Source organism: Canis lupus, chromosome 9, assembly GCF_003254725.2.
Source record: "Canis lupus dingo isolate Sandy chromosome 9, ASM325472v2, whole genome shotgun sequence".
In the NCBI taxonomy this organism is placed as follows: Eukaryota; Metazoa; Chordata; class Mammalia; order Carnivora; family Canidae; genus Canis; species Canis lupus.
Window position 1 is genome coordinate 31,911,703 of NC_064251.1, and position 27,833 is coordinate 31,939,535.

At 43.0% G+C, this 27,833-nt stretch overlaps 1 protein-coding gene and 2 long non-coding RNA genes across 9 annotated transcripts; 2 read left to right on the forward strand and 1 right to left on the reverse strand.

Annotated features, from left to right (window-relative positions):
* Positions 1 to 1,134: 1,134 nt before the first annotated feature.
* On the forward strand, positions 1,135 to 25,911 carry LOC112655458 (phosphatidylcholine transfer protein). Of its 2 annotated transcripts, none has more exons than XM_025440575.3 (6): positions 1,135 to 1,355; positions 16,925 to 17,042; positions 19,970 to 20,049; positions 22,431 to 22,602; positions 23,483 to 23,550; positions 24,667 to 25,911. In XM_025440575.3, the coding sequence occupies exons 1-6, from the start codon at positions 1,215 to 1,217 to the stop codon at positions 24,730 to 24,732; spliced, it is 645 nt and encodes a 214-aa protein (XP_025296360.1). In that variant the 5' UTR covers positions 1,135 to 1,214; the 3' UTR covers positions 24,733 to 25,911. The 2 variants fall into 2 exon arrangements, with proteins under 2 accessions (XP_025296360.1, XP_035576434.1); XM_035720541.2 differs by lacking the exon at positions 1,135 to 1,355 and adding an exon at positions 1,498 to 1,616.
* Positions 1,904 to 7,237, forward strand: LOC125755739 (uncharacterized). Its single transcript, XR_007412951.1, has 3 exons — positions 1,904 to 4,813; positions 4,975 to 5,143; positions 6,156 to 7,237. It is a non-coding gene; the product is annotated as an uncharacterized LOC125755739 (long non-coding RNA).
* Positions 19,040 to 27,685, reverse strand: LOC112655459 (uncharacterized). 6 transcript variants are annotated; one of them, XR_004818576.2, is made up of 6 exons: positions 27,384 to 27,683; positions 25,911 to 26,010; positions 25,410 to 25,455; positions 24,593 to 25,301; positions 22,358 to 22,565; positions 19,040 to 19,425 (listed from the first exon to the last, which is right to left on the reverse strand). It is a non-coding gene; the product is annotated as an uncharacterized LOC112655459 (long non-coding RNA). The 6 variants fall into 6 exon arrangements; XR_003133691.3 differs by lacking the exon at positions 19,040 to 19,425 and adding an exon at positions 26,199 to 26,312 and having other exon boundaries at positions 21,255 to 22,565; positions 27,384 to 27,685; XR_003133690.3 differs by lacking the exon at positions 19,040 to 19,425 and adding an exon at positions 26,199 to 26,323 and having other exon boundaries at positions 21,255 to 22,565; positions 27,384 to 27,685.
* Positions 27,686 to 27,833: the final 148 nt, after the last annotated feature.

A 27,833-nucleotide genomic window follows, 5' to 3' on the forward strand; every position in this document is an offset into this window, starting at 1 on the left:
TAATGTAAAATAAGTAGAAATTTTTCATTGAACATTTATTTACTTTGATAGGCATTGCCCAAACATGTGCAAACATGTTCTGTGTTTATTTTACGTAGTCACCTCCTCAATTCTCACTGGTTGCACAATGTTTATCCCATTTTACAGATTAGGAAATATGGGATTTCAGAGTTCATTGGCCTCCATGTGGTGTCGCATCGTTTAAACTACCTACTTTATTCAAAGCCAAATAAAGTGTGCTGATAGGACAGAAAGTAATACCCAAAGGACCTGAGGGAACAGAAGATCTTTGAGTTGCTCAGAGATCTAAATTATGCAAAATGCGGAAATCCTGGGTGGAAACCATGAACCGTTTTAGATGGATCTTTCACCGTCCAGGGTGGCAAATTACCTAATCCAGTATAGATTGGATTACTTAATCCTGTTTGCGCCACGGACCCCTTCTTGGATAATTTTTAAATATATATTTTACTTATTTATTTATGAGAGAGAGACAGAGAGGCAGACACAGGCAGAGGGAGAAGCAGGCTCCATGCACCGGGAGCCCGACGTGGGATTCGATCCCGGGTCTCCAGGATCGCGCCCTGGGCCAAAGGCAGGCGCCAAACCGCTGCGCCCCCCGGGCTGCCCTAGGATAACGTTTTTAAACGCATAAGAGAAGGAATAGAAATGACACTGGAATGGTTTTAAGGTCTAGCATCTGAGCCCTGAGATTATCAAGCATACCTGTGCGGTCCATCTCTCCTCCCCAGAGGACCCCTGGCCTCAGAGTTTTCTCCAGCATTCTGTAGGGAAGGTAAAGGAGGGGCACCCAAGCAGGATCGGAGGATATGGGGGTGGGGAGGAGTATGAGATGGGCTACGGAGAGGTTTCTGAGATGACATTGGTTTATTCCATTTTCCTTCTGTGTATTGAAGCCTCCTCACTTTCCCAGTCGCTCCATCTTCCCCCAGATCAAGTCCAATTTTTTTCTGATTTTACTTTTCTCCATCCCGGCCTGCCCCGGCTCCGCCCCGCCCAGGTCTCTGAGCCCGCCCCGGCCCGAGGCCCCGCCCCGGCCCCGCCCCGGCCCCGCCCCGGCCCCGCCCCCAGCCTTCCCGGGCCGCAGCAGTTAGCTCGGTGCCCCGCCGCCCTGGTTCCCTGCCAATCACGCCGGGCAGCCTCTAGGCCCGCCCCCAGCGCCCGCGGGGCTGGCGCGGCCGGGCTGTGCGAGGATGGAGCCTGCGGGCGGCGGCTTCTCCGAGGACCAGTTCCGGGAGGCCTGCGCGGAGCTCCGGCGGCCGGCGCTGCCCGGGGCCAGCTGGGAGCTGCTGCTGGAGGCCCTGGGCATCAGCATCTACGGGCTGCTGGACCAGGTAGCGGCTGGCCCGCCAGGACCGGGCCCCGGGAGGTGCGGGGCTGCGACCGCGGAAGTCGGGGCCTGAGCGGGTCACGCGGAGCTGGGAGGAGCGAGCGCGGGGCAGAGCCTCCTACCGACCTTACCCCCTGCCGTTGGGAGCTCCTGGGATTCAGCTTCAGCTCTGAGCCCCCGGTGGCAGTGGTTTGTTGGCAGTTAGGGATAGGGTTAAAACTTGGCCCTATGCCCTTGCCTGCAAGGGACGTGCATCCCCCTCCCGGTGGGCTGCCACTTGAGTGTGTGTGTGTGTTGGCGGCGTGGGGAGGACCTCAGGGTTTGCATACAGGTGGAAAGGAGACTGGACTTTTCAGAGACTGGGGGTGCAGGATGATAGCGTGAGTGTGGAGTGGTGTGCCCGAGAAGGGAGCTACTATCATCTCAGGCTCGGGCTTCTTTTCCAGGCTGCCCCCTTTGTAAGGTGCACTTACTAATTTAGTCCAGAGCTTTAGGCAGAAAGATAACCAACTCCATTCTAACCCCCCCCCACCCCCCCCCCCCCCCCCGTCCTCTAAGTTATTAGCAAGTCTCCAGGTGCTTCTGGAACCAGGTAGCTACCCAAGTGGACGGATTGCGTTGCCCCTGAGGTCTGTCATCATCTATACTGTGTGATAGCAGCTGCATGGCACACAGGTTGAAAGGTCACAGTAAGTGAAATCAGGGTTTCCTGGCAGAGGACCAGAGTATTACACTGTAGAGTAGGGAGGCACTCACAACCTGTGTGTGGCAGGGCCCCTGGGTGTGACAAGATGAACAGGAAGCTCACAGCCCAGAAGAGGCAGAAATAATTTCTGAGTGAGGTTTCAAATGTTGTCTCTGTGCAAGAATGGACATTATTTCAGACAAAATCCTTTATTCTTCTGACTGTTCCATTTTTCCTTACCAGCCACATCCAGGCGTTTGCCAAGTTTTGTCAGTTGGTTGTTACTTTGGGTGCCACCTCTCACCTAGAATTGCAGTGACCTCTTTAACTGGCCTCCTGGCCTTCCACCTCTCTGAGCCCTTCCTTTCTACATGTTACAGTCTGATCAAACACCTGAACGGGAGGCTTTGGTCTTATCCCTCTCCTTTCAGTGGCACTGTCGGTTGCAGATTAATGCTAAGAATAACTAGTGTCAGGGCACACACATTGCATGCCTTATATGCCAGGCACTGTTCAAGTGCTTCCCAGGCAGTGATTTACTCAACCCTTATGCCCTTATGCCAGTCTTGTTTTTTATATTTTTATTTTATTTAAATTCAAAAATAAACAAACAAAGAACTAAATAAATAAATAAATAAATTCAAGTTGGCAACACATAGTGTAGTATTGGTTTCAGGAGTAGTGCTTCATCACTCATACAGCACCCAGTGCACTTCCCAAGTGCCCTCCTTAATACCAGTCAGTCATTAACCCCATCTCCCCACCCACTTCCCCTTTAGCAAACTTCAGTTTGTTCTCTCAGTTATAGCATCTCTTATGGTTTGCCTCCCTCTGTTTTTATCTTATTTTTCCTTCCTTCCCCTTTGTTCATCTGTCTTGTGTCTTAAATTCTACATGAGTGAAATCATGATATAGGTCTTTCTCTGACTTATTTTGCTTAGCATAATACCCTCTAGTTCCATCCACATTATTGCAAATGGCAAGATTTCATTCTTTTTGATGCCTGATTAATAGTCTGTGGTGTGCACACACACACCACATCTTTTTTGTCCATTCATCAGTCAGTGGACATTTGGACTCTTTCCATATTTTGGCTATTGTGGATTATGCTGCTAGGAATATGGGGCTGCATGTGCCCCTTCCAGTCAGCACTTTTTTATCCTTCGGGTAAATATCTAGTAGTCTCATGTCAGTCTTAACATAAGATACTGTAATTATCATCTTTTTACCTATACGAAAGTGAGTATGGGGAAAGGTTAAGTTGATTGCTGAAGGTTTGAATTGGGTTCAGAGCTCCCCTGTGCTCTTCCAGACCTGTGCCAGCAGTAGGCTCCTGCATTCCCTCTCTGAAGGAAGGCAGATGCTGCTGGGCAGGCTACAGATGTTTCCCAACTTATGGTTGGTTTATATCCTGATAACCCCATTATAAGTTGAAAATATCATAAGTCACAAATGCCTTTAATACACCTCACCTACTGAACGTCATAGCTTAGCCTCCCTGATCTTCACTGCGCTCAGAATGGTTTCATCAGCTGACAGTTGGGCAAAATCATCTAACACTAAGTGCGTTTAATACTAACATGTTGAACATCATGTAATTTATTGGGTGGTTTACTAAAAATGAAAAAGAGAATGATCATTTGGGTGCAGAATAGTAATAAGTGTATCAGTTATTTGCCCTGTGGCTCCCTGCCCTGCCCAGCATCAGGGGAACGTACTGTGCCATGTATCACTAGCCCAGGAAAGATCAAAATTCAAAGTACAGTTTCTACTGAATGCCTGTTGATTTTGTGCCTTTGTAAGATTGAAAAATTATAAGTTGTATTGTCATAAGTTGTTTACCCTGTGTGCTGAACTGGTTTGGTCCCAACTTCCATTTCTAGCTTTATCTCCCACGACTCCTCTGCGTACCCCCTGTCCTGTCCTCTAGCCAAGCCGGACCACTCTACCCTGTACCTCTCCAGTGGGCCTGTGCTTTTGTGCTCTGTGCCTGTGAGCTGAGACAGTGACTGGCTTTGTACTGAGTATTGTTTCCATCGTGTAGTGTTATGTAGCAGGCCCATTTCCCTCTGCTGGGGAGGACATGAGTGGTCTTCAGAAGAGTTTCCATCCGTACTAACCACACTATTGTCTTATTTCAACCTGTCGTAGGGAGGAAGGCAGTCCTGGTACACTGATGTAAATTACAGGTGCTCCCAGATAACCTCTCTAAGTTTAAAGGGCCATGGGATTCCAGTAGGTGTACCCTTGAGCCTCAGCAGCTAGGATGCAGGACCACCCATAGCCCCTTTGACGTTCATCTGTATTAAAATGTCAAGAGGCCCTATTGGGTCAGGGTATGAACCCTTTCTTAGAACTCTTATTGGGTTCTAGCTTTTTCCAGCTTTATTTCCAGCATTATTTGTTGAAGCCTCATTTTCTTTCCAGGTTGACTCCCATGTTTTACCTTCCTCCTGGAAGGGAGGTCCCTCGAATTTCTAGTTAGTAAATCTTTTCATGTAACTACCACACCTTATCAAAAGTGAACTCACCTTGTCCCACTCTCTGAGTAGACCTACACCTATCTGCCCCAAAGCCCTTGATCTGTTTTGTGGGCCAGTGGTGTTCAATTCACCCTGCATGTGACCGTTATGTATCTTTTCTTCCACGCTCCCAAACCCTTTACCCACGAGTGCATATGGCCTTGGGTCCCCAGGTCCCCAACTGAGGGTCAGACCAGAAGACAATGGCCCCTCTGAAATTGTTCATCTTGATAATCTACCTGACCATTGCTGCAGGTGAGTCTAGGTGAGGTGTCTTTTTGCAGTCTTTGCTTTCTGGCTTTTGAAACTCCAACAACTGGTATAATCAGAGTGGACCCTTTCCTGTTGAAGGGCCACTGGGAGGTCCCATTGATCCACGTAACTTTTTTTTTTTTTTTTTTTTTTTTTTATGATAGTCACACAGAGAGAGAGAGAGGCAGAGACACAGGCAGAGGGAGAAGCAGGCTCCATGCACCGGGAGCCCGACGTGGGACTTGATCCCGGGTCTCCAGGATCACTCCCTGGGCCAAAGGCAGGCACTAAACTGCTGCGCAACCCAGGGATCCCTCCACGTAACTTTCAAAGGTGCTGCATTAAGGCTTTTGCCTTAAGCCTATCAACATCTGCTTCATTCATCCTATTTCTTAATACCATGTAAAGATTTCCTCTCTATTGAGATGAGTCCCCACCTCTGTCTGATTTTTCTTAGCATCTGTAAGACCCACAAGGGAAACTGGGACAGGTTATTTGGTAAGTCTTCTTGGATTGCTTGAACTTTGCAGCAGTAAGTTTACATGTAGTGCCCCTATGAAAGGGACCCTCTTTTTTTTTTTTTTTTTTGGAAAGATTTTATTTATTTATTCATGACACAGAGAGGTAGAGACATAGACAGAAGGAGAAGGAGGCTCCCTGCGGGGAGCCCAATGAGGACTCAATCTCAGGACCCTGGGATCATGACCTGAGCCAAAGGCAGATGCTCAGCCACTGAGCCACCCAGGCATCCAGAAAGGTATCCTCTATCAGAGTCTTTACCATGACTTGGGTAAGGAGCATATTTTCTAGGTGAATATCCCTATCATGATAAAGCCAGTCCAAGATCTGGATTGTATACAGTGATTTATGTTGGTCCATCACGAGCTCTGATGATGATCTATTATTACATGTTTTGAAAAGATTGAAGTAAGTATAGAGGCATTGGAGTTCTCTACTGTAACAAATTATATTTTAAATTTGAAAAATATTTTCAACTTTTTTTTTAGTAGATAAATAATCCTGAATCATGTTCTTGGACAGATTGCCACAGTATTTTGATACTTTTTCATTTCCTTTTTCCTATTAAATCACAGAATTTTTGGACTTTGAAAGTTTTTCTGAAACCATCCTGGCCAATACCATTATCTTTTCTGTTCACTTCTTCTTTCTATTCCCTTTGCCTGCTCTGTTTCCATTCTCTCTTTTCCTTTGAAGGTAGTAATGTTAATAACTTACCTTTACATGGTGATTTAACTTACAAAATGCTGTCCAATATCAGTTTCTTTTATGCCTGAAAACTAGTATGGAAGATGGGTAGGGACAAGATTATTTTCCTATTTTTCAGATGGAACTATGACCCAGACTTGTGAAGTGAGCCACACAAAACCTCATAAGTAGTAACTAGACATGAACCAGCTTTGATAAGCTCAGCACCAAATATACAGCTTGCTTCAAGGCAAGAACTACTTTCTCTTTCTGGAGAGTAAGGAAAACTAGCCCAGAGCTGCCACTGGTATGGCGAGAACTTGGATTTTGGAGGCACGTAGTCCTGGATTAAAATCTCCATTCTGTCCACTGTCATTCATTTTTTCATCCAGGGAATATTCATCAAATGCCTCCCATGTGCTGTCACCCTCACAGGCACTTGGGATAAGCCGTGAACAGGAAGATGCACCTACTGTTTCAAAAGTGAATGAGTTCTTGAAGAATGAATGACATTCCCTGATGAGAATAAATCCATAGTATATAATGAGATGTTGGGTGAAAAATGCTCTGAAGAAAGTAAAGTGGGATGAAGGGATAGAGAAAGGGTATGGCAGTGGTGGCCAGGGGTGATGTGGTATGTTTTAGATACGGGAAGCTGCAGAGATAACATTTGAGCGGAGATAGAATTGAAGTGCAAGGTGGCATCATGCAAGTTTCTGGAGGAGGAATGTACCAGAGAGGATTTTCAAAGCTCATGCACGTTAGAATCACCTGGGGATCTGTAAAGACAGGACAAGATATGACCAGGCCCTACCCAGAATCTCAATTTTAATCAATCTGGAGATGTGTTTGGGTAGTCCTTTTGAAAAATCCTCCTTCATTTAGGGGTTGATCTGTTTTCTCTACTTTTGTGTATGTTTGAAATGCTTCATAATAAAATGATTTGTTGTTGGCCTTTTTGTTTTTAATGGTAAAGTTTCCCATGAGATTCAAAGGGACATGCTGGGTTTTAAATCATGGCAGTAGACAGAAGACTGATTGCTAAGTCCCTGAGCCAGGCTGAGCTTGCCTTATTTCCAGGAAGAGCCAGCATACAGGATTGGGGTAAAGCTAGGGTTGGAGAGTAGCCAGGGGCCAGGCCCCACTCATTAGCAGGGTGGTACAGTTACTTTTTTTTTTTAATGAAATCTCAGCTTCTTTTGAAGGACAGTAATTTTTTTTATACATTTATTTTTTATTGGTGTTCAATTTGCCAACATATAGAAAAACACCCAATGCTCATCCCGTCAAGTGCCCACCTCAGTGCCCGTCACCCAGTCATCCCCACCCCCTGCCCACCTCCCCTTACACCACCCCTAGTTTGTTTCCCAGAGTTAGGAGTCTTCCATGTTCTGTCTCCCTTTCTGGTATTTCCCACTCATTTTTTCGAAGGATGATAATTACCTTTCAGGATGATATTGACCTCTCAACAATCATCAAATGAAATGATATATGGCAGTGTGGTACTCAAACTTAAGTATGCATCAGAGTCACCCACAGGGCCTATTAAAATTCAGAATCAAGACCCCACTTTCAGTTTCTGATTCAGTGGATTGGTGTGGGGCAAGAAAGTTTGCCTTATATTTCTTTTTTTCTTCTTTAGTTTGCATTTTATTTCTAACCGGTTACCATGTGATACTGAGGTTACCAGTCCAGGGACTGTGAATATCACCAATGTTTGGGGAGCATCCAGCATGGTGCTAGGGGATGAAGGAAGGGCAGGGGTTTTGACGTTGAGAGGAGAGGAGTACCCTAGAGAAGCAGTAGAAACTGAAGGTAAGAGTGAGAAAAAAAGAATATTGTAAGACAAAAGAAATGACCACTTGAAGACTCCTACGGATTTTTAACTTAGTGGCCACTTGGGAGTGAGTATAACTTCTGAGCTGCACTAAAACGCCCCTGGTAGAGAAGGGCCACGGGTCCCTTACAAAAGCATTTCAAGTGATCTACAGTCAGGTCTTGTTGGAGCTCTGGGCTGTGTTACTATGCCAATAGACCCTGTGGCATGCCAATAGACATTATGAAACCAGCCTGCAGAGCTTCCCATCCTCAATTTAGACCAAGTAAATCGTAGTCTCAGATGATCTGGTTAATGGATAGACTTCTTAACATATTTAAATCTGAATGTCTGGCACAGGGTGAAGGAACTGCCTGTTTTGTGCCTTTTGACCTTTAATAGGGTCTTCCAATCAAAGAGTTTGGTGAGGAGCAGACAGTTCTTTTCCAGGGACTGTTCTTTTCAGTGCTGTGCACCTACTGAACTATCAAAAGCCTGGCATTCTTAGGAAAATTCTTTTTAGCCAGGCTGGGCTAAGAGAAAGTTTGGCCTTTAGGAGGGAACCACAAATTTAACTCCCACAAGAATAGATGTACCTCAATGCATGAAAAGTTTCCAGTACCACCCCCACAGGTGAGATCATAATCCAATTTCATCATGAATGCCATCATATCCAGATACAGGACTGTTCTGCCCCCTTCTCTCATCCTTCTGCCTCTCTGCTGAGGGAGGGGTAGTTACCAACATGAGTGATAGAACAATTATTGAACCTGGGGCACTTATCAAGCCATGTTTTACTAGTGGTCAGGGCTACTACATCTGAATCCTGAGCACCCATGTATGGCACCCTTCTACCTTCTACAGACAGAGGCCAGCTCTTATGCTGTCTAGCTCATGCTCTCTGTTGCTCCTTTTCCATCTTCCTGAGCACACAACTGGATGGATACATTAGAGCCTCAGGTCTTCTCCTCCTCTCTTCTCTCTCAGGATATGCATGTGTTGTGAGGCTGGATGGAATGTTGGTTCCAAGAATTAAGTTGGGGGGAATGAGGAGAGAGGGGTGAGTAGGAGTCTCCACTTCTGTCTCTAGGTATAAGCCATGCTTCATGCCCTCACTCTGTCTCTACTGAGTTCCTACATGGGGATCATGGGAGGTGACTATTAATAAAGCAAAACCCCAGTTTTCATTGGGCTAGGGGGCCCTTTGAGAGGATAAATGACTTGTCAGCAAGGATTGGGCATTTGAGATTCTTGGATACAATACCATAACAGTACCAGGGTGAACCAGGGGCTGCACTTGGAACAATGCTGAATGGAATATGGGTCCTGCGTGGTCTTCCAACCTGCTGTTGGCATCAGTGCCTACCACCTCTGTGTGGAAAGAGAATTCTAGTGGACCCTCCAATGGGAATAGTGTGTTACTTCCCAAACTCACTGTCCCCTGACATTATTTTGTGAGGCTGTTTCATCCTTCAAATGAATATATTCTTGTAAGAAAAGGAGAATCTGTGCAACTATGAATCTTTGAATGTTAGCTTGGTCCTTTTAATGTGCGTTTAAGACCCAGAAAAGCTTAGAGATAGACCTAACAACCTCATCTTGCCATTTACTTTAGGAAAGACACCTTTCTATAGCTACCTTTGGGTTAATGGAAAGAAAACTGCAAAATATTTGTTCATGTACTCATTCACGCAGTCTGTAGGACTTATCGTGTGCCTGTCACTATGTAAGCCCTGGTGATACCTAATGAATAAGACAGGGTTCATACCTTTGAGAAGCTTTAAGACAATAAAACAGCCCTTTTTATGTTATGTAGATCTTCCTGGCCTATATCATTTTTTTCTCTGTTTGAACATCTTTTAACATTTCTTCCAGAGCTTAGGTCTCTGCTGATGAATTTCTTCAGTTTTTATTTGCCTGAAAAACTATTATTTCTCCTTCCCTTTTGAAGGACTAGTTCACTGGATATGGAATTCCTGGTTGGTGGCTTTTTTTTTCAACATATTATATATTTTACTCCACTCTCTCTTCTTATGAATTGTTTCTAATGAGATGCCTGGTGTAATCCACATATGTTACTCTAGAGGTCGATTGTCTCTTTTTCTTTTCTGAGTTTGAATAGGATACATTTAAGGCTTTTGGTATTTATCTGGTATGGTGTGCTTCAGATTGGCAGACTTACTTTGAAGGGTGGTCTGAAGGGCCCCTGGATGGCTTAGTGATTGAGTGTCTGTCTTTGGCTCAGGTCGTGATCCCAGGGCTTTGGGATCAAGTCCCGTATCAGGCTTCCTGCAGGGAACCTGCTTCTCCCTTTGCCTATGTTTCTGCTTCTCTCTCTCTGTGTCTTTCATAAATAAATAAATAAAATCTTTAAAAACAAAATGAAGGGTGGTCTGAGCCTATATGGTAAACACTACAGTGACTGAAGAAGGGATATAAATATGAATCCCATGACACAAAGCTTCCTCTCTCATGTGTCATTGCAATAACTTTCTGTAGCAATTCAGAATTGCCCTAAGTGGTATGTTTTGGAAGTGGTGGTGGCAGTGGTCTCAAGCGGGAATCACCAGACTGTTTCTCTAAAGGGCCAACTAGTAAATATTTGACTCTTTGTGGGCCAAGTTTCAAAATGGAAGATACTATGTGGTGCTTATAGAACCACTTAGAAAAGTAAAAACAATCCTTAGCCTATGGACTGTTCAAAGATAACCAGCATGACAAATTTGGCGACTCCCAGTCTAAAGTATCTTTTTGATGCCTAGCTGCTCTGTGATTTTAGGACTTTTGAGCCTGAGACCCTAGCTGGGTTTTCTGTTTCCTCATCTACAAACTGGAGATAATTCCTGTCCTGACAAATTTGCATGAGGATCCAATGAGAGGATACATTTTGAAGCACTCAGTAAAGAAAATGGTTTTTGTTGTGAGCCATAGTAGAGTATATATATCCCATCCAGTATACCCACGAGGGGCCTGGTTTCTACCTGTTGTCCTGGTGAAAATTCTTATCACATCCCTTTCACTCTCAAAAGTATTCTGGCTGGAATGATAAATTATATACTTACCCCACCATAACTATATGCACTTCAACAGGTTATCATTTATCCAATGATATGTTTGGAGAGGTCAGCGACATTTTGGAGGCAGGCCACAGATTACTGGCTTCAAGGCCAGGTTCTGTGATTATGAGCTGGGTGACTTTAGGTGAGTTTCACAACCTATTTTTTTATTTTAACTGCTTTATTGACGTAGCATTCGCATAGCATAAAATTTGCTCATCATAGGTGTATTGTTAAATGAATTTTAGTAAATTTATGGAGCTGTGCAACTTCATGCAGTCTAGTTTTGAAACATCGGTGATACACCCAAAAGAAACTTCTTGGCCATTTAGAGACATCCCCTGTTCACATTCCCAGTCCCAGACATCCACAAATCTGCTTCCTGTCTTTGCAGACTTGCCTTTTCCAGAGATTCCTCAGAACTACTTTAAGGCTGTTTCCTTGTCTGAAAGATGGGTTCACCAGTGCTCTATACATCATATTACCATTGCGTGGATTATGTGTAGGAGTAAGCCAATATCACCCCAGTGTCTGGTATTCAGTAAGCACTCAGCAAGTATTAACTATCATCATTATTTTATCTAGCTATCTGTAATCATTAGGCATTAAACCTGCCAGGTTTTCTGTGAGTGATCTAAATATTAGATTAGATTTTGAACTGCCTTTTCTCATACCATCTTGGTACCACCCTTCCCAGTGGCAGCTGTAGCTTTGATTCCTGTCATTACAATTGATGCTCTTGGGTGAAAGATGCTTACACTTCATACCATTGGAGTCTGTCACTTGCCACAGAGTTGCTGGAGTTGGTCAGATTCTCTAGTCATAGATTCAGGAGGCTTCCTCTCCCCCCTGAGAAATAGGAATGAGCTCTTCTGTGAGAGGCTAAGAAAATTCAGCACACACTCAGCATTTGTAGGAATAAACAAATCCGATTCATTGCCTACGGGACTCAGGCAAGTAATTTAGCCTGTGTGAGCATCATTTCTTCCCATAAAAATGGAGGTAACACTAACATCCCCATCTCTATCACAGGGCTGTGTTAACAAGATTACGTGAGATATTGAACATAAAACTGGAAGCTGAACAATTACTAGTATTAGTAAAGTAATTTATAGCAGGTCAAAGTGATTGGAAAATTTCGAGTACCGAATATACATCTGTTGCAGTGACCACCACCAGATCACCAAGGGAAGCCTGTTTTAAGCTGAAAAGTCAAGAATAGGTCTACATCTGATTTCTTCTGGAGGCCAAGGATACAGTGGGTCCTAGCAAGTTTATAAGTTTTTGTAATACAATTTATGATGATTTTTGGTAATTATAATTTTTTCTGACTTGGGGAAGGAGGTAGCACTTTCTGTAACAGAATACATGGAGTTGTAAATATGCAAAATTAAATATACTTCTATTTAATGGCTATTATCTCTTACCTCTCTTCCCTGACAGTGCATTTTAGCAATGCTTCTGCACTTCTCTACTGGTTTAATGCATTTACTTGCTCCTAAGTCTTACCGGCACTCTTCTGGCAGTCTGCTATTCTACTTTTGAGTAAGAGTGCCAAATAAAAACAAGTCTGGACTTAGTAAGGAGAGACTTTTATTCAAAAGGAATATTGCAGAGTGAGGGGGGAGATGATTGTGATAAGGGGAACACTTGGACCATAAGATCTGTGAGTGTCTCAGGAATTAGGCAAAAAAGAGTTTTTCTTTTTTAGAGACAAGTAAACAAGGCGAGAGACAGTATGGGCAATTGAGATGAAAGGTGGCATGACTGGATAGTAGGTCAGAGAATATTTTACCCTGAGGCCAGTGTGTTTTCAGGAGGGGCTGGATGGTGGCTCAGGCCAATGGTGGGCCAACGTTTAGGGGCCTGAAAGTAGGAGAGAAGCTCAATCAGTTTGGTTTACAAGCATTTTGTTGCAGTTGATCTGTGGGACAAGTCATGCAGCTGATCATTTATGAGGCACTGAAAGGGAAATTCGGAGGGTCTGTGTCTTTGTCACAGGTAAACAAGGGCAGCATTTGTGAGTCTTAACTCTAAGTCACATGGGGAATGGTGGTTCTTTGCAAGAATCTCTTTTCTAGAGCACAAAGGAGAAGGGAGTTTTTGAATTTTCACTGTTTTCCCAGCTCATAGGACTCAAGTAAAATCACTGTTGGGAATGATTAAGTATCAATTAAGATTGCTTTTAGGGACAAGTAATAGGAAACTGTACTAACTTGGGAATGATTAAGTATCAATTAAGATTGCTTTTAGGGACAAGTAATAGGAAACTGTACTAACAGTGACTCAAAGACAAGTTTATTTTTCTCACTTAACAAGTAGGGCAGAGGTCAGTAGTTGCTGGCAGAGGTATAGCAGATTAATGAATGATGCCGGTAAAAGGCTTGGGTCTTTTTACTCTTTCTCCTCATGTTTGTCATAAAATAGCTGCTGCAGCTCCAAACATCCATATTCAAACTGCCTAGGAGACCAGCAAAGTTCACTGTGTACATTGCTACAGAGGTTCTCTTAGCAAGAAAGAAGGTACTGTATGCTATACCAAATCTTTGTTTCTCCTGGTCATTGTATTCTATACAAGATATTTACTCATTCTCTACTACTGATAATTTTTTACTTTATTTTCAAGTGGAGCTTTAGAAAAGTACACACCATGTTTTACAGCATATAAAGAAATGGAGACATTGTTAGAAATAGTTTTCTGGAGGAGCTTTAGGGAAGCCAATCCCCTCTTGAGCCAATCACCACCTATTTAGAATCATCTATTGAAGTACTAGTAATTTTAGAAACATATATACAGAGAGTTTATATTTCTGATTTTAAGGTGATCTCATACATCAGTAATAAAAACTTCTCCCAAATCAAGCTAAATTTCGTTCTTTTTCCTATCAAATAGTTTGTAGAAACATGGTACCCAATCTTGATGTGATGCTCCTGTGTTACTGGCAAGTGTATAAATTGGTACCAACTTCTTAAAGGCTCATATAAAGAAGCATATAGAACCTTAAAATGGTAATACCCTCTACCCTAAAATTTATCTCTTTTAAGGAAGCTTTCCTTTTTTTTTTTTATAAAGATTTATTTATTTTTTTTTTCAGAGACAGAGAGAGAGAGAGAGAGAGAGAGAGGCAGAGACACAGGCAGAGGGAGAAGCAGGCTCCATTCAGAAGCCTGACGTGCAACTCGATCCCAGGTCTCCAGGATCACACCCCGGGCTGCTGGCGGCACCAAACTGCTGCGCCACTTGGGCTGGCCCTAAGGAAGCTTTCCTAATGAAAAATGAGAATTATAGAACTTGGTCCATATGAAATAATAGATTTTTCCAGCAATATTTATATTTTAAAAATAATGGAAATGTGTGACTTATGAGGAGAATGAAATTAGGTGTGATCTCTATATAGCTTGTTAAAAATAAGAATACAAGTTGTTTAAACCATATTATTCTTATTTAGTCACATGTAGAAGTATTTATGTATTTAAATATGTCAAATATTAAAATAAGTTCTTATGGATTATGGAGTTAATGTGCCATTTTTACTTTCCTTATTCTCTCTTTGGCACGTTCCAATTCTTATGAATATTATTTCTACAATTATAAAAATTCACTTTTTTTTTTTTTTAAAAGACAAAAATGTATGTTTGTGGAGATCCTTTTTAGTAAAAACTAATGGGTATAAAAGTGCCTTGATCCCAGAATTTGGGCAGGCTGTTGATGACTTGAACATTTTATTGATAGACGATGGATGTGTTACCAAGCATTTTGTTCCTCTGGAGTCTTGGCATTTTTCAGTTCTGCCATGAAGGGAGTGTTTGAAGGAAGTTGTAACAATAGTTCATTCTTCTGTATTCACGTAAATCACATCATTCTATTTTTCTCTTCCTAAGGGGGCTTTCTGTTTTTCTTTTCTGTGATATGTATAGGCCTGAGGTCACTAAGGGCAGTAACTAAATTCAGAAGGGAAAGGGAACCAGTTTAAGGAAACAGTTTGTCTTAATTTATCCAGATAACCAAAGTTACATCATGTAAGCTGAATCATTATCTCAATGCATAATTATCCCTCTTGCTCAGTCAGTGTTTACAGAAAATGGGGCCCCAATATGTTTGAACAAGGAACTAAGAGTCTCTCTTCCACAGTTGATTAGTAAATGAATGGGTATGTATAAACCCTCACTATCTTCCCATATGTGTGAGGGGAGGGGATACAAGGTAGATGTTTCTCCTGACAGTCTGCCCTTCCTTTGGGGTATCCACGGCACAGCTCGAGACGGGTTCAGATCTACTAGTTTGTCATTTGCTGGTTGGAAACCCTTGGTATAAAGTCACATACTTTTTAGCCCTGGAAGAACTTTATGAATTCAGTTTCAGTTTCATCTTCCATTTCTTACCAGGTGCTTTAACATACATATGAGATTCTTAAACTAAGATGTGTTTTTCTCTGGGTTATGCTCTGTGAGCAAGGAATCCCTTGCAGCCTCAAGGTCTCTAGAAAGTATCACCATGTTTACTTCTTGACTTCACATAAGTCCTTGGCATGGGGTTTAAAAGGATAACTTTATTTCATGTTCGATTAGCCAGTAACATTGCTTTAGCACATGATGAATGTGTCCTTCTAAAAGCATCATTTTTGTTTGTTTTGCTTTCGCATGGAAATTAAGTTAACAGCCTTTGGTTTAATCTTAATAAGAGAGAAGAAAATTAAAAAATCTTAATAAGAGAGAGTTTATGCAAGGAGAAAATCAGGAATTGCTAGTTACCATTATACAGAAAGTGAAATGTGTAGCATGGCCAACTCCAGCCCAGAACCCTCACAGAGGAGGATATGGCCTCACATGAAAAAACTGGAACTCTCTTATACTTTTGAATCTAGAAATGGTCTTTTTTCTGAGTAAAGGGGACTAATGTGATTTGAAGCTGCAGTTCCTTCCTTTATACACAAAGTCCTTAAAAAAGAAGTTGCTGTAAAATTCTGTCTTGGAATTGATGCAATCTGTTGGTTTTCCTTATGCCCCATGGATATCTAAAATAGTAACCTGTCCCCCAAATTCTAGCTGCCTATATGACACTACCACTGAGATGTTTAATAAGCATCTCAAATCAAAAGTAGAACTCTTGATATCCCCACAGCACCCACATCACCTCTTCCAATGTTTCACTCTCTTGGAGCTCCCAATTACCTAGTTCTTCAAGCAGAGGTTCTAAGATGTAATTCTTTGCTTTCTCTTTACCCATAGGCAATCAGTCAGCATTTCCTGCTGACATTACTGCTAAATATATCCCTAAATCACTGAACTTCTCTCCATCACTACTGTCACTTCCTTGTTCAAATCCTCATCATCTCTTAGCTGGACCACTGCATTGGTCTTCAGGTCCATCTCCTTGTTCCTTTATGATCTGTTTTCTAAAAGGAGCAAGAATCATCTTTTTATTTATTATTCTCTCTTTTAAAGTCACTCATTGGGTTTCCTTAGTAGTTATAACAAAATCCTTATCCTTTACCCTGGGTTACAAAGCCCTTTCGAGTCTAGCTCCCACTATTTCTCTGACCTCAGCAACTACTACTCTCCCCCCATGAACAAGTCTCTGGACCCCATGACTTTCTGTTCTTCAAGCATGCAAGTTCATCAATCTGAGAACCTTACTCCTACCAGGAATGAGTTTTCCTTAATTTCCATGGCTGGCTCCTTCTAATATTAAGAATAAGATGTTATGATAAAGGTTATCCCTCATACAGGCCTTCCTGATTATATAGGAACCTTTCGCCTTCGAACCAGGCATCACTAATTACAAAATTTGCCTTATATATCTAAGTCAGATTACGTAGATAGCATTTATAGCCACTACCACCAATGTCTGTAAGTGAATATAAGACCCATGAGCGCAGGGCCTCATCTGCTTTTTCATCATTGTATCACCAAAACCACAGAGGAGGTAGTCTATAATGGTTTTACATGAATAGCTGTTTTTCATATGCTGTGTGATCCAGCTGTCCCTCAATTTTGACAATCAATACATTGTTTCTGCCTGTTCTGTTTTTATAGCAAACTGGACTTTATGAGTATAAGGTCTTTGGTGTTCTGGACAATTGTCTGCCGGATGTTCTTGCAGATGTCTATATGGACTTAGACTACAGAAAACAGTGGGACCAATATGTTAAAGGTGAGTAACATCTATTATTTTTTAAAAATCATGAGGAAAGTAGAATCTACTGTCATTCTAGCCAATAGAAAGCATCAGGTTTAATCTCTACTATATTATGTTTTATTTTTAATTTTGTGTGGAAGTCATAAGTGCTGGGCTGAAACATGCCCTTGTGGTTCTCTGCATGCTTTTAGATTCCACTCTCCAATTTGCTCCAGGGGCCACTTTATTCTCAAGGTAAGTTTGTCATTATCCCATATATCTATCACAGAGGGTTTCCTGGAGCACATGGTGTCCAAGTTGCGTTTTGGAAGTTGAATCAAGTTTTACAAACATTAAGAATGGAAGACACAAAAAAACATAAGAATGCATATGGGTGAGAAGGTGGGAGGGTGAGGGGGTGAGTTGTTTGAGGCCATCTGAGCCCAGAAAACAGCATGAATAGAGCAAGGAAGGCATGAAATAGCATGGCATGTTCAAAAACTGAGCGATTTCGTTTTATTGGCTTGTCAGTGTAGCAGACTCTAGAGCTAGGGAGGGGGGTATGTCCAGATCCCTACAGCCCAGCCTAGCCACCAGGCTACAGTGCTTAGATTTTACCCTAAAAACAGTGGACAGCTATGAAAGGCATGAAATAGGTGATCCTCCTGTCACTTAGAACTGGGAGTGGCCTCTGCCACTCAGTCACAGTGCACTAGAACTGCAGAGCTAGCCAAGGCGCATGTAAACTCTGAAAGACTTTTGCTAGAGTCAGGACTCTTGGCTGCATACAGTAAGAAGTTAACAAACGCCAGTGTGAAGAAAAGGAAAAAGAGTTCATTGGTTCATGGCATTGAAAAGTCCAGGGGTTTCTGACTTCCAGGACAGCTGCATCTAATGCTTACTTTCTCCATCTTGACTCAGTTTTCTTCTGAGTTGACCTAATTATGAGGCAGAATCTTATGTCATGGGGGGGGGCGGCCACCAGAAGATCCAGGCTTCTAGTCTAGCCATGTAAATAACCCCACAGGAACAGGAATGAGCATTCTACTTTCCTAGTCATGGCAGCAGGAGTCCCACAGTTTGCTGTCATGGCACCTTATGGATGTTTGTCATGGTTTGGTCTCTCAGTGTTTCTAAATGCCCTTTCTATCTAGAGTGAATTGTGATGCTCACCCATGCAAGGGAGAAGGTTCTCTGCCTCAGTCTCTTTAGCAGCCATAGTTCAGTGATGCAATATAGACGTCGCCAGTAAGACAACGTACAGCTTCAGTTTGAGAGAGAACACCATGAGCAAGCAGGCAGCATGCACAATCAGTTTTCTGGTGATGATAGGGCTAAGGTATCTGACTATGGGAGAGACAGTTGCAGAACCTCTGATGTTTGGTACATGGCATCAGCCATTCACACTATAGTGTCTAGTCCAGTAGCAGCTTCTCTGTGGCAGCTTCCAGTAGTTTGGCTTCTTTGGAACAATTCTGAGGTTCTAAGTCTAACTCTGGTGCTTTTAGATACTCTTTTTTTTTTTTTTTTAGGATTTTAATTTAATTTTAGGGAGAGAGCGAGAGAGTGCATGATTGAGAGAGGATTAGGGAGGGAGGGAAAAGGAAGGGGAGAGAATCTCAAGCAGGTTCTGCACTGAGTGTGGATCCTAACAAGGGGCTTAGTCCCACGACTCCAAGATCAAGATGAAATCAAGAGTCAGACGCCCAAATGAGCTACACAGGTGCCCTGGTCCTTCTAGATATTCTGTGATGTATCTGATATACCTGAGAGTCTTTACTCTCCACCATTTTTGGCCTGAATGTGTTAGAGACCTTGTCCAGATGCACCATCCCTGAACAAATTACTGAGGCCACGTCTTGCTCATTTTTGCCCGCTCTGAAATCAGTGCTGAGTCAGTCGTGCTTAAACCACATAGTCAAGGAGCAGGGGAAGGATGATACCCTGAAGGAGAATTGAGATTGTTGGTCCAGGGGAAGGATGATACCCTGAAGGAGAATTGAGATTGTTGGTCCAGGAAGGGGGAGGTGATGTTGAGCATGGAAAGGTAACATGTCCACTTCTTCCCTTACTCTCAAGGGCTATCTTTAGCCTCTCATGGCACCATGTCTGTTGGCAAGCTCTTTAATCCATAGTCTGCTTTTAATAGATTTTGTTTCTAAAGCTGAATTAAATAATACATTTTCCCTTACATTACATACATTAAATAATACATTAAGCATCTCCTCAAGGGGCTCTCGTGGTTACATCAGCAGCCTTGGCGTAGCTCCTTCTCTAAATGGTTAGTACGGAGGGTACTGCGCAGCTCAGTGTCACAAGGTGTGCATGTCATTGAATTCCTTTGCTTTATCCAGCCAGACTCAGTTGCTCTTTGCACACAATAAAATGATGGAATATTAAGGAATTCTGGTCATTGTAGCTGTGGTAGGATGTAGGGAAACGAGATAAGCAAGACCATTAAGGATAGCCACAGTTATGCCACTTCCTAGCTGTTTAGGCAGGACACTGCCCTCACTGGAACATTCATTTCCCAGCTGAACACACTAGACTGGGTGGTTGAGTCCCAGGCAAGCTGTAATAGGTCAAGAAATGCAGAGAGGTCTCAAAACATTTGGTACTCTAGTGACATCTGGTGGTTGCCCTGATTTAAAAACCTGAACATTTATTTTTGGAACCTGATTTTGTTTCATTGTGTTCTACTTGAGAATCTTGCTTGTGCTACACAATACACATGTTTTGTTGAGTTAGTTTATATTTCACCATGTTTTTATGTCTACTAGAGTGTGTCCTTGGGAACAAGCTTTCAACGTTAATAAATCTGTCTGATTTTTGTTTGTTTGTTTTTGGACTGTGCCTTATGAGCTAGTGGTTTATCATGTCCTTAGAGGTCATCAGACTGAGACTTCTTGTCAGTTGGTGGCCAGGAAGCTTCCAGATACATTAACTTCTTTTGTTCTCCATAGAACTCTATGAAAAGGAATGCAATGGAGAAACCGTGGTCTACTGGCAAGTGAAGTACCCTTTTCCCATGTCCAACCGAGACGTATCCTTTCTACTTTGCTTTCCTAGGAAGGGGTTAGAAATTTGAAGGACAGGCAGGGTGGGGGCAGGATGACTAACAGGTGAGACTTCCACTCCTTCACTCTCCTCTTCAATCACAGCACCTGAGTGTGTTATGCACTAAATTTCCATAGAAGATCCTGTCAAAAAATGGTCTTGTCAATGTAAAAAAACAAACAAACAAAAACTATTTGGAACCCACTGAATTGAATGCTCACCAGGGTCTTTCTATCTTTAATATTATATAAATCTGTATGTTCCTAAATAATTATTTTCTAGAAAGAGAAGGACATGTCACTGAGTTTTATGTATGTTGTTTGTGTGTGTTTTTGTGTCTAAGTCTATGTGCTTTCTATGGCCTGAAATAGATTATAAATTCCATAAGGGTTTATTTCTTGCTCACATACTGCTAGGTAGTTTGTACACATATGGTATGTGCTTCAACATATTGTGGATTACATAATCGCTTAGATTTTATATGGCTTTTCCTGACCCTTCCAGCAGCTGTGCAACGTAAGTACCATCATCCTTATTTCACAGTCAAGGAAACTGAGGCAAAGAGGAGTCCAGAATTTTGTTCTGGTTCACACAAGAGTGGCTGATAGGGGCAGGTTCAGGACCCAGGTCCTTCTATTCCAGAGAAGTTGACCTAGACCAGGGCATGATCCCATCTCTCTGACCTCATGGTGACATTGTGGGGTACGTCCTAGGAGTAGACACTTGAGGTACTTGAAGTTCTATTTAATTGGTTTTCCAATACCACGCAAGCACATAATGATTGATTCTATATATGTCTCTCCACTAGGGGTTAAATTTTTGAGAACAGAGAATAGTGTAGTGGAAAAGACCATTCATTTGGAGCCAGAGATCCGAGATTGAATGTGAGCTCATACTCTCATTTATTGTGTATCTTTGGAAAAGTCCCTTCACTTCTCTGGGCCTCAGTGAACTAGTGGTTCTCTGACCATAGGCTCTATGGCACACTGGACCTTCCAACCCTTTGAAGACCTCTGCCAAGTTTTAATTAACGTATCAGGTTGATTTTTCCTCAATGGAATGTCAGGTGATATCTATCACATGAGATGAGCAAGCTTTAGGAGACAGTGGGACAATTTCTGCTGTGAGGAAAAAGTAAAAGGCTTGGGGGAGGAAAGCCAGAGCCAAAGCAACACAATTTCTCCACACCAAAACATTTAAGAACTTTACTTGTCAGTCCATAAAGCATGGGGACAATAGCCCATCCTGCAGAGTGCCTGAATGATGGCTGGGACCCTTGTGGGTGCTGTAGAAACTCTGAGGTGGCATGGGGCTATGGTTGTTGCTGTTACAATGAGTATATTACCTTATACTTAGAGATTTTTTTGTTTGTTTAGGCTTTGAATTACTTCAGTGTGAAACCTAAAATTCTGTTGATGCCTGAGCAGCTGTGAAAGTCTAATTAGGTTTTGGAGACAGATCTGAGTTTGCAGTCAGGTTCCAGTTGAGCTATGGGATCTTTGGCAAGTTCCTTTACTTCTGAGTCTCAAAATTGTCATCTGTAGGATGGGGATAATGGCTCCAAACTCACAGGGACCTTTTCAGGATCAAACGTGATGCTATATGTAAGGCTCATGGGAAGGGCTTAAAAATTGGTAGCTTTCACTGTTTATTAGGATTACATTATCTTCCCTAGAATAGTACCTTAGACATAGTGAGTGTTCTGTGAGTGTTTACAGAGATGAAACGGCTTTGTTATTCTTGGCGGTTAACTAGTGTTAACCCAGAGTGAGGACATCTGGGTACTAAATATTCAGGTATTCATTACTCTTCCTCTGACCACTAGGTATAAGTAACATTGCTTGAAGATCCTACATGCATAGGCGTCACTAACTAGCACATTGGGGAGGACAGGACAGAGTGGAATGACCCCAGTGCTTATGGAGTACTTATTCTGCCCCAGTCTTTCTCCAGTGCTCTGAGCAAACCTGCCTGCTGGGCAACTTGATTCCCTTTTCCTACAGAGGGAAACCTAGCTTCAGAAAGGTTGAGTAACTAATGCAGAATCACACCGCTGATGAGCGATCCATCCTCTATCTGATAGTGCCTTCTCAGAGAAGGGAAGAGTCCTTTCGTTGTATAATTGAAAACGTCAAGGAATCATTCATATGTAGGTAATGCGTGCTGTCAGATGAGCATATCAAGTAGTACGGGGCACAATCTTGGTATGCACCCAGGGAGACAGGACAGGGAAGTGAAGGAACAGTATAAGGGGGCAAATGCCAGGGGGGAGGAGTAGAATTATCTCACATTACTTCTGGCTTGCGGGATTTCATTCCACCCATCTGAAATGCTGGCATTGATATCATGCCTTGACTGGCAGTATAGTACATCTACATCCGGCAGCGACGAGACCTGGACTTGGACGGGAGGAAGATCCACGTGATCCTGGCTCAGAGCACCTCTGTACCTCAGATTGCTGAGAGGTCTGGTGTGGTCCGGGTGAATCAGTACAAGCAGAGCCTGGCAATCGAGAGTGATGGCAAGAAGGGGAGCAAAGGTAAAGGCGGGGTCCATGATGACATACTGGGCAGGGCCACTCTATGAAGGCCATGCTGATTGTGTGGCTTGTAAAATACATGATGCTTATTACCTGAGGTCAGATAATGGGCATGGGTATAAAACAAACAAGAGAGCAAAACCTGGGGAGAGACTCAATTAACCCCCAAACCTTACTTGAATGCATGATGGGTATTGAAATCTGACTCAACCCATTCTTGGCTCTTGCATTGTCCAGAGGAAATCAAACCAGAAGGTTTTGTAATCCAGTACAGGCTAGTACTTGAGATACATACATAGGGCCTTGGGCATAGCGGTGGGCAAGAGGGCTGGCAGGACTGACTCTGAGGATGAAGCTCCTGCCTGCCTTGAGTTCCAGCCCGCACAGAGAAAAGCTGTGAACAGAGCGGTGGCACACAGCCACTTGCTGTACTGGAATCAGTGTGGCCTTGACTTGCATGTGAGGCAAAATCTGAACCATAATTCTGATGCTTTTCAGATCTGTCACCTTGGACATGCCACCTAACTGCTCTGAGTCTCCATGTTGTCATTTATAAGTGGGCGTTTAATTTTACCAATTCCTTTGGACTGTTAAGATAATTAATGAAAAATAATTAAGTGAGAGACTATATCCAAGTATCTAACACTTGCCAGGCATTTAGTTAGTAGCAGCAAAATATGCCTGTGACTATGTTTTCATAAGTGTTCATTATATATATTCTGGGAGGCAAGGCAGAGGATGGAAGTACTCCAGAATCCTGTATTTCCTCCCTCCTTGCTTTCTGGACCTGAAGAAAGAAGGAGGCGAGGACGTTTGCAGAGTTTGTAGTGTCTTTCTAACATTTTTCCTTCTCTTGAATTGTCCTTTCTTTCCCCTCTAGTTTTCATGTATTACTTCGATAACCCGGGTGGCCAAATTCCGTCCTGGCTCATTAACTGGGTCGCCAAGGTGAGATCCCAGGAGGCAGATGGGGGGAGTGTGTTTGACAAATGTTGACTTAGCCCACAGGGCTGTCAGGCTGAGGAGATGCCATGTCTCAGGCCTAATGAGGCTCTTTTATGAAGCAGCTTGGTTGAGTGACTACAGTTAGGACTGAGGTTGCCAACACCCAGGATGTGGGGGCTGGGACAAAAGAAGAATCCTTAGCTGGAATGTCAGACACTGCTTGGTAGTAAGACCCTGACAGGATCAGTCTCTGGATCCTCCAGACAATAGCCTGATCCTTGTAGGAAAAATGGTGCCTTTGAGCCCTGCATCTGCTTATAGAGTAGGATGGGCCAGCCTGGCTCGAGAGACCACCAGACATGTCCAAGCCTGAAGTCTCCAGTTTTGTCACTGTTGTTTCTCTGTAAGGAGAGAGAACCACAGTGGTGGCCTGATTGTTAGAGACTGTCCTGCCAAAGAACCTCTCTATGGCTCTGAATGGCTCTATGAGAACCATTCAGTGCTTTGTAGGAGTCCTGTATACTGGTGGGAGGTCTCGGCACATTCCCTGGGAGAGTGCAGAGCACACAGGTTTGGAGTCAAATACATATGACTTTGAATCCTGGCCCTGCTTCTGTCTGTATATTTTAGGAAGCTGTTGATTTCTTCCCTTCTCAAAATGAGTATTACTGACCCTGAGGAGTAGTGGTAAATAATGCGGTGTCTGGGGAAAGCCTTGCACAGTGCTCAGCACTAAGGAATAACATAGTCTGTCCTTTGCTCCACATCTTCACTGTGTCCTAATTGTGTAAAGAAGTCCTTTCTCTGATTCCTGGGTTAGAATCCCACAACCCAACCCAATCCCATTTCCTGTGTTTTTTCTTTTCAAAAAATAGTGTCTCAGAAGAATCTTTGGTTTTTACTAGCAAAGCCAAGATATACAACAGATCCGCTGCTATCTAGTCTCACCTGTGCCTTCGACCTTTTGACATTGTCTGTGGCCATTTCTGTAGAAATTGGACAGGGGCCTGGATATCATGGGTATCACAAAAACCATTTTGCTTACCTCTGTCCTATCCCAAGGAATCAAGAGTAATGTTAATGAGGACACAGAAGTGACAGTTCTCCTTTGCTTTGCAGAGTGGTGTTCCTAACTTCCTGAAAGATATGGGGAAAGCCTGTCAAAACTACCTCAAGAAAACCTAAGGAAGTCAATTGTGTGTCAATGGAATGGTTTCTCTGGGAATGCCACAGGCCACCGATGCTCAGCTTTCCTTTCACTCTGCCATCTTCAGAGAGCTGCATGCTCTCCTGCACATCATCCCTGAGTGTGTTTGCCTGACACCGGGCTTCCTTTCCCAGTCTCCCCACCCCAGGACTGGCTGCCTTCTTCCACTGTTGAATATAGGTCAAAATAGGGAAACTCTTGCTTGTTTATTTTTAAAAAGGGAAGTCCTCAGTAGAGAACACAGTCCTTCCATTGTGCCATTTCAGCGGGATGGGTGGGTGGAGGAACGACAACAATGCATTCCGGGGATCCCGCGCGCTGGCTCCTTCCCAGAATGTGACTTCTTGCAGCTCAGGAGGGGCTGCTGCGAGCCCCATCCCCTTCAGAGTGGAGTCTCAGGGCAACAAGACTGGATGATATGGACTGAAGTCCATTTACCTTATGCTTTGGTGTATTGATTTGGCTGCAGGGTGAGGTGATAATGCAGTAAGTCTCTCTCCCGTTCCTACTTGTGGAAGATCATGACCTGTTTTGATTTCAAACCATTCTGAAAAACAGTACAGTCCTAAGCACTTAATGTGATAACCACTTTTTTCTCATCATCCATGTCTAGATTTCTGTTTCCCACATGCCCCAGGGGAGAGGCTGCACATACCTTGCTTATTCTGCATTTTATTGGAAACTGAGGCATCACGATGGCTCTGGAAGTTAGCAAAAGGCAAGATGCTCTGCACACAGCACTGTGATAAAGTGTCCTTCTATGCAATAAAATGAATTACCTTCTAGAATGTTTAGAGATATTGAACAGATATAGTTCACAGCCAAGGAAATATTAATTAGTGGACTGATCGACTCTCCACCTTTTCCTCAGGAATACAACCTAAGTTGCCTGCCTCTTCGACCACCAAAAGACTTCCAATTTCTTGTTTTCTCCTGAATTTTGGTAAGCCAGGATGATCTGTGGCTAAAGGCACAGCCTTCATGATCTCAGGGAAACATTTTAACCACAGTGTTATGGTACTGAACCTTGATTAGAGGTCATAGAAATTCAGGATGTGAAAACAGAAGCAGAGGATTTATTAAAATGGGAGATGTCAGACTGTATGTTTGCTCTCTGGGAAAATAGATTGATACCAATAAATACCGAGTGACTTACATTTGTCTTGTTTGCAGCTTTCTTCCTACCATGTTCCTTTTGTGAGGTTGAATCAGTTAGGTGTCAACATTTGCAAGGCACATCCAACCTGACTAATGACCTGGAGTGTAAAAAAGGATTTTAGGTGCATTTATATGCAAGACCAGGTATAGAGTGGCCTCACGTTAGGGTTGATACAGGTGCTCAAACTGACATTAGAATTTGAGTATATTCTTTTTCAGGTTATCTTTGATGCTGGGCTGTGTCTGGTGACGGGATTACTTCTGACAGCAAAAGGTAGACCTGTACCTTTCCAGACTCATGCTGAGTCAAAGAAGAAAGCATTTCTTTCCAATAGATCCCACACCATCCTATGACTTTTCTCTCAACGATGTATCGGTCCCTTCCTCAGTCATTGTGGTCCTATGGATAGACTTAGGCAAATAAGTGAATACCTCATAAATTTACCATTAAAATATTATATTTTAACGATAATGTAGCTGGCATTATATTATAATGGTAATGTAGCTGGCAATTAATTTTAGATAAATGAAATCTAAATGTGTCGTGTAATAGAGGATCAAGTTAAAATTTAAGTATAGAGTCCTGGAGCCAAGCACTCACCATAAGGGGTGGAGGGAAACGACTTTTCCTCCATGTAAGATTCCTGGTAGCCAGCAGGAGACCCGCTGGGACACCCCACTCACCCCAGAGCCTGCGGATGGCATCCTGCGAGAACTAGCACAAGCCTCTGGAGCTAACATTCTTACCAAAGGTAGGGCTCCCATTTTCGTCTGTGTGTGTGGTGCCTTGTTGAGAGAAAAGGGCAGGATTTCATGTTACCCCACTTTTCTAGATTCAGATGAGTAGGCAAAGAAAATGTTTGTAAGGATAGGGTCTTTGAATTGTGACTGGTGAAGGTGCTCTTGGGTGCTCCTGGGTGGTCAGTCCCTTCCCCTCCCAGGGATATCTTTGGCCTTCTTGGTTGTCTCATTCTGTGTCCTGAGAACCTGGCTTGGCAACGGCCGGGTTGGCTCCCACAATATCGCTGTGCAGAAACGTAGGTGGTTCTCCGTTTCTGCCTGGCATCCTAGCGACTGTTTCCAACGTCAGGGAAGTTGCAAATGTCTTTCTTTTGGGAGTGGATCTTGGGGAGTGGGGTAGTATCTTTGCCCCTTGTCCCTATGGGGTTGCTCATTACTGCTGGGAATATTTACTGCCTGTCTGAGGCTGAAACTTGACAAGATACTCAAAAGGATTTCTTTTTTACTTATCTTCTTTCTTAAGAAGTTCTATGGTCAGACCTTGGCCAAAGTGGAAGCTGATATTCAGCGCCTGACAGGAAATTTGTCCTAGGCTTTCTTCCTAAGCTAAATGATACTGTGGACCCAAAAAAGAGAGACAAACATTCTGGACTTTTGTATAAGGATTCACTAAAACATTCCAAAGACACACAGCTCTGAATCTGGAACACAGGAATCTTTTGACTCTCACCTTAGTGAAGGTCCTTTCCCTGCTATGAAGATGCAAGCTGAGGATAAGGTAGTTGGATGGGAGGAGTGGTCTCCATATCTTTTGGGGTTGCAGCTCAATTCTTTGAGGAATTAGAAGCAGTTGTGCATATCTTATAAATTGAATGTTTAAAAGAACAGAAATGTGCTTCTGAAAACAATTCAGTCTATTTATGTGGCTTACCAGTCCCCAAACCTCCTTTCATCTGGAAGGCTTGCAGAGAGTGTATAAGATCTGGACTGAGGGAACAGGAGTTCTTCTCCATGGAACTTGGATTTGTCTCTGTGCCTATTGTGATGTAAGTATTTTAGGTAGCCTTTCCCAGGAACCAAGGTAATTCTGACAACGAAAGGAAAAAAGAAAAGGATTTTTTACACAATAGGTCTATGAAAAATCTCTAAAGTATCTTTCACAAACCTTAAAAGGTATCTG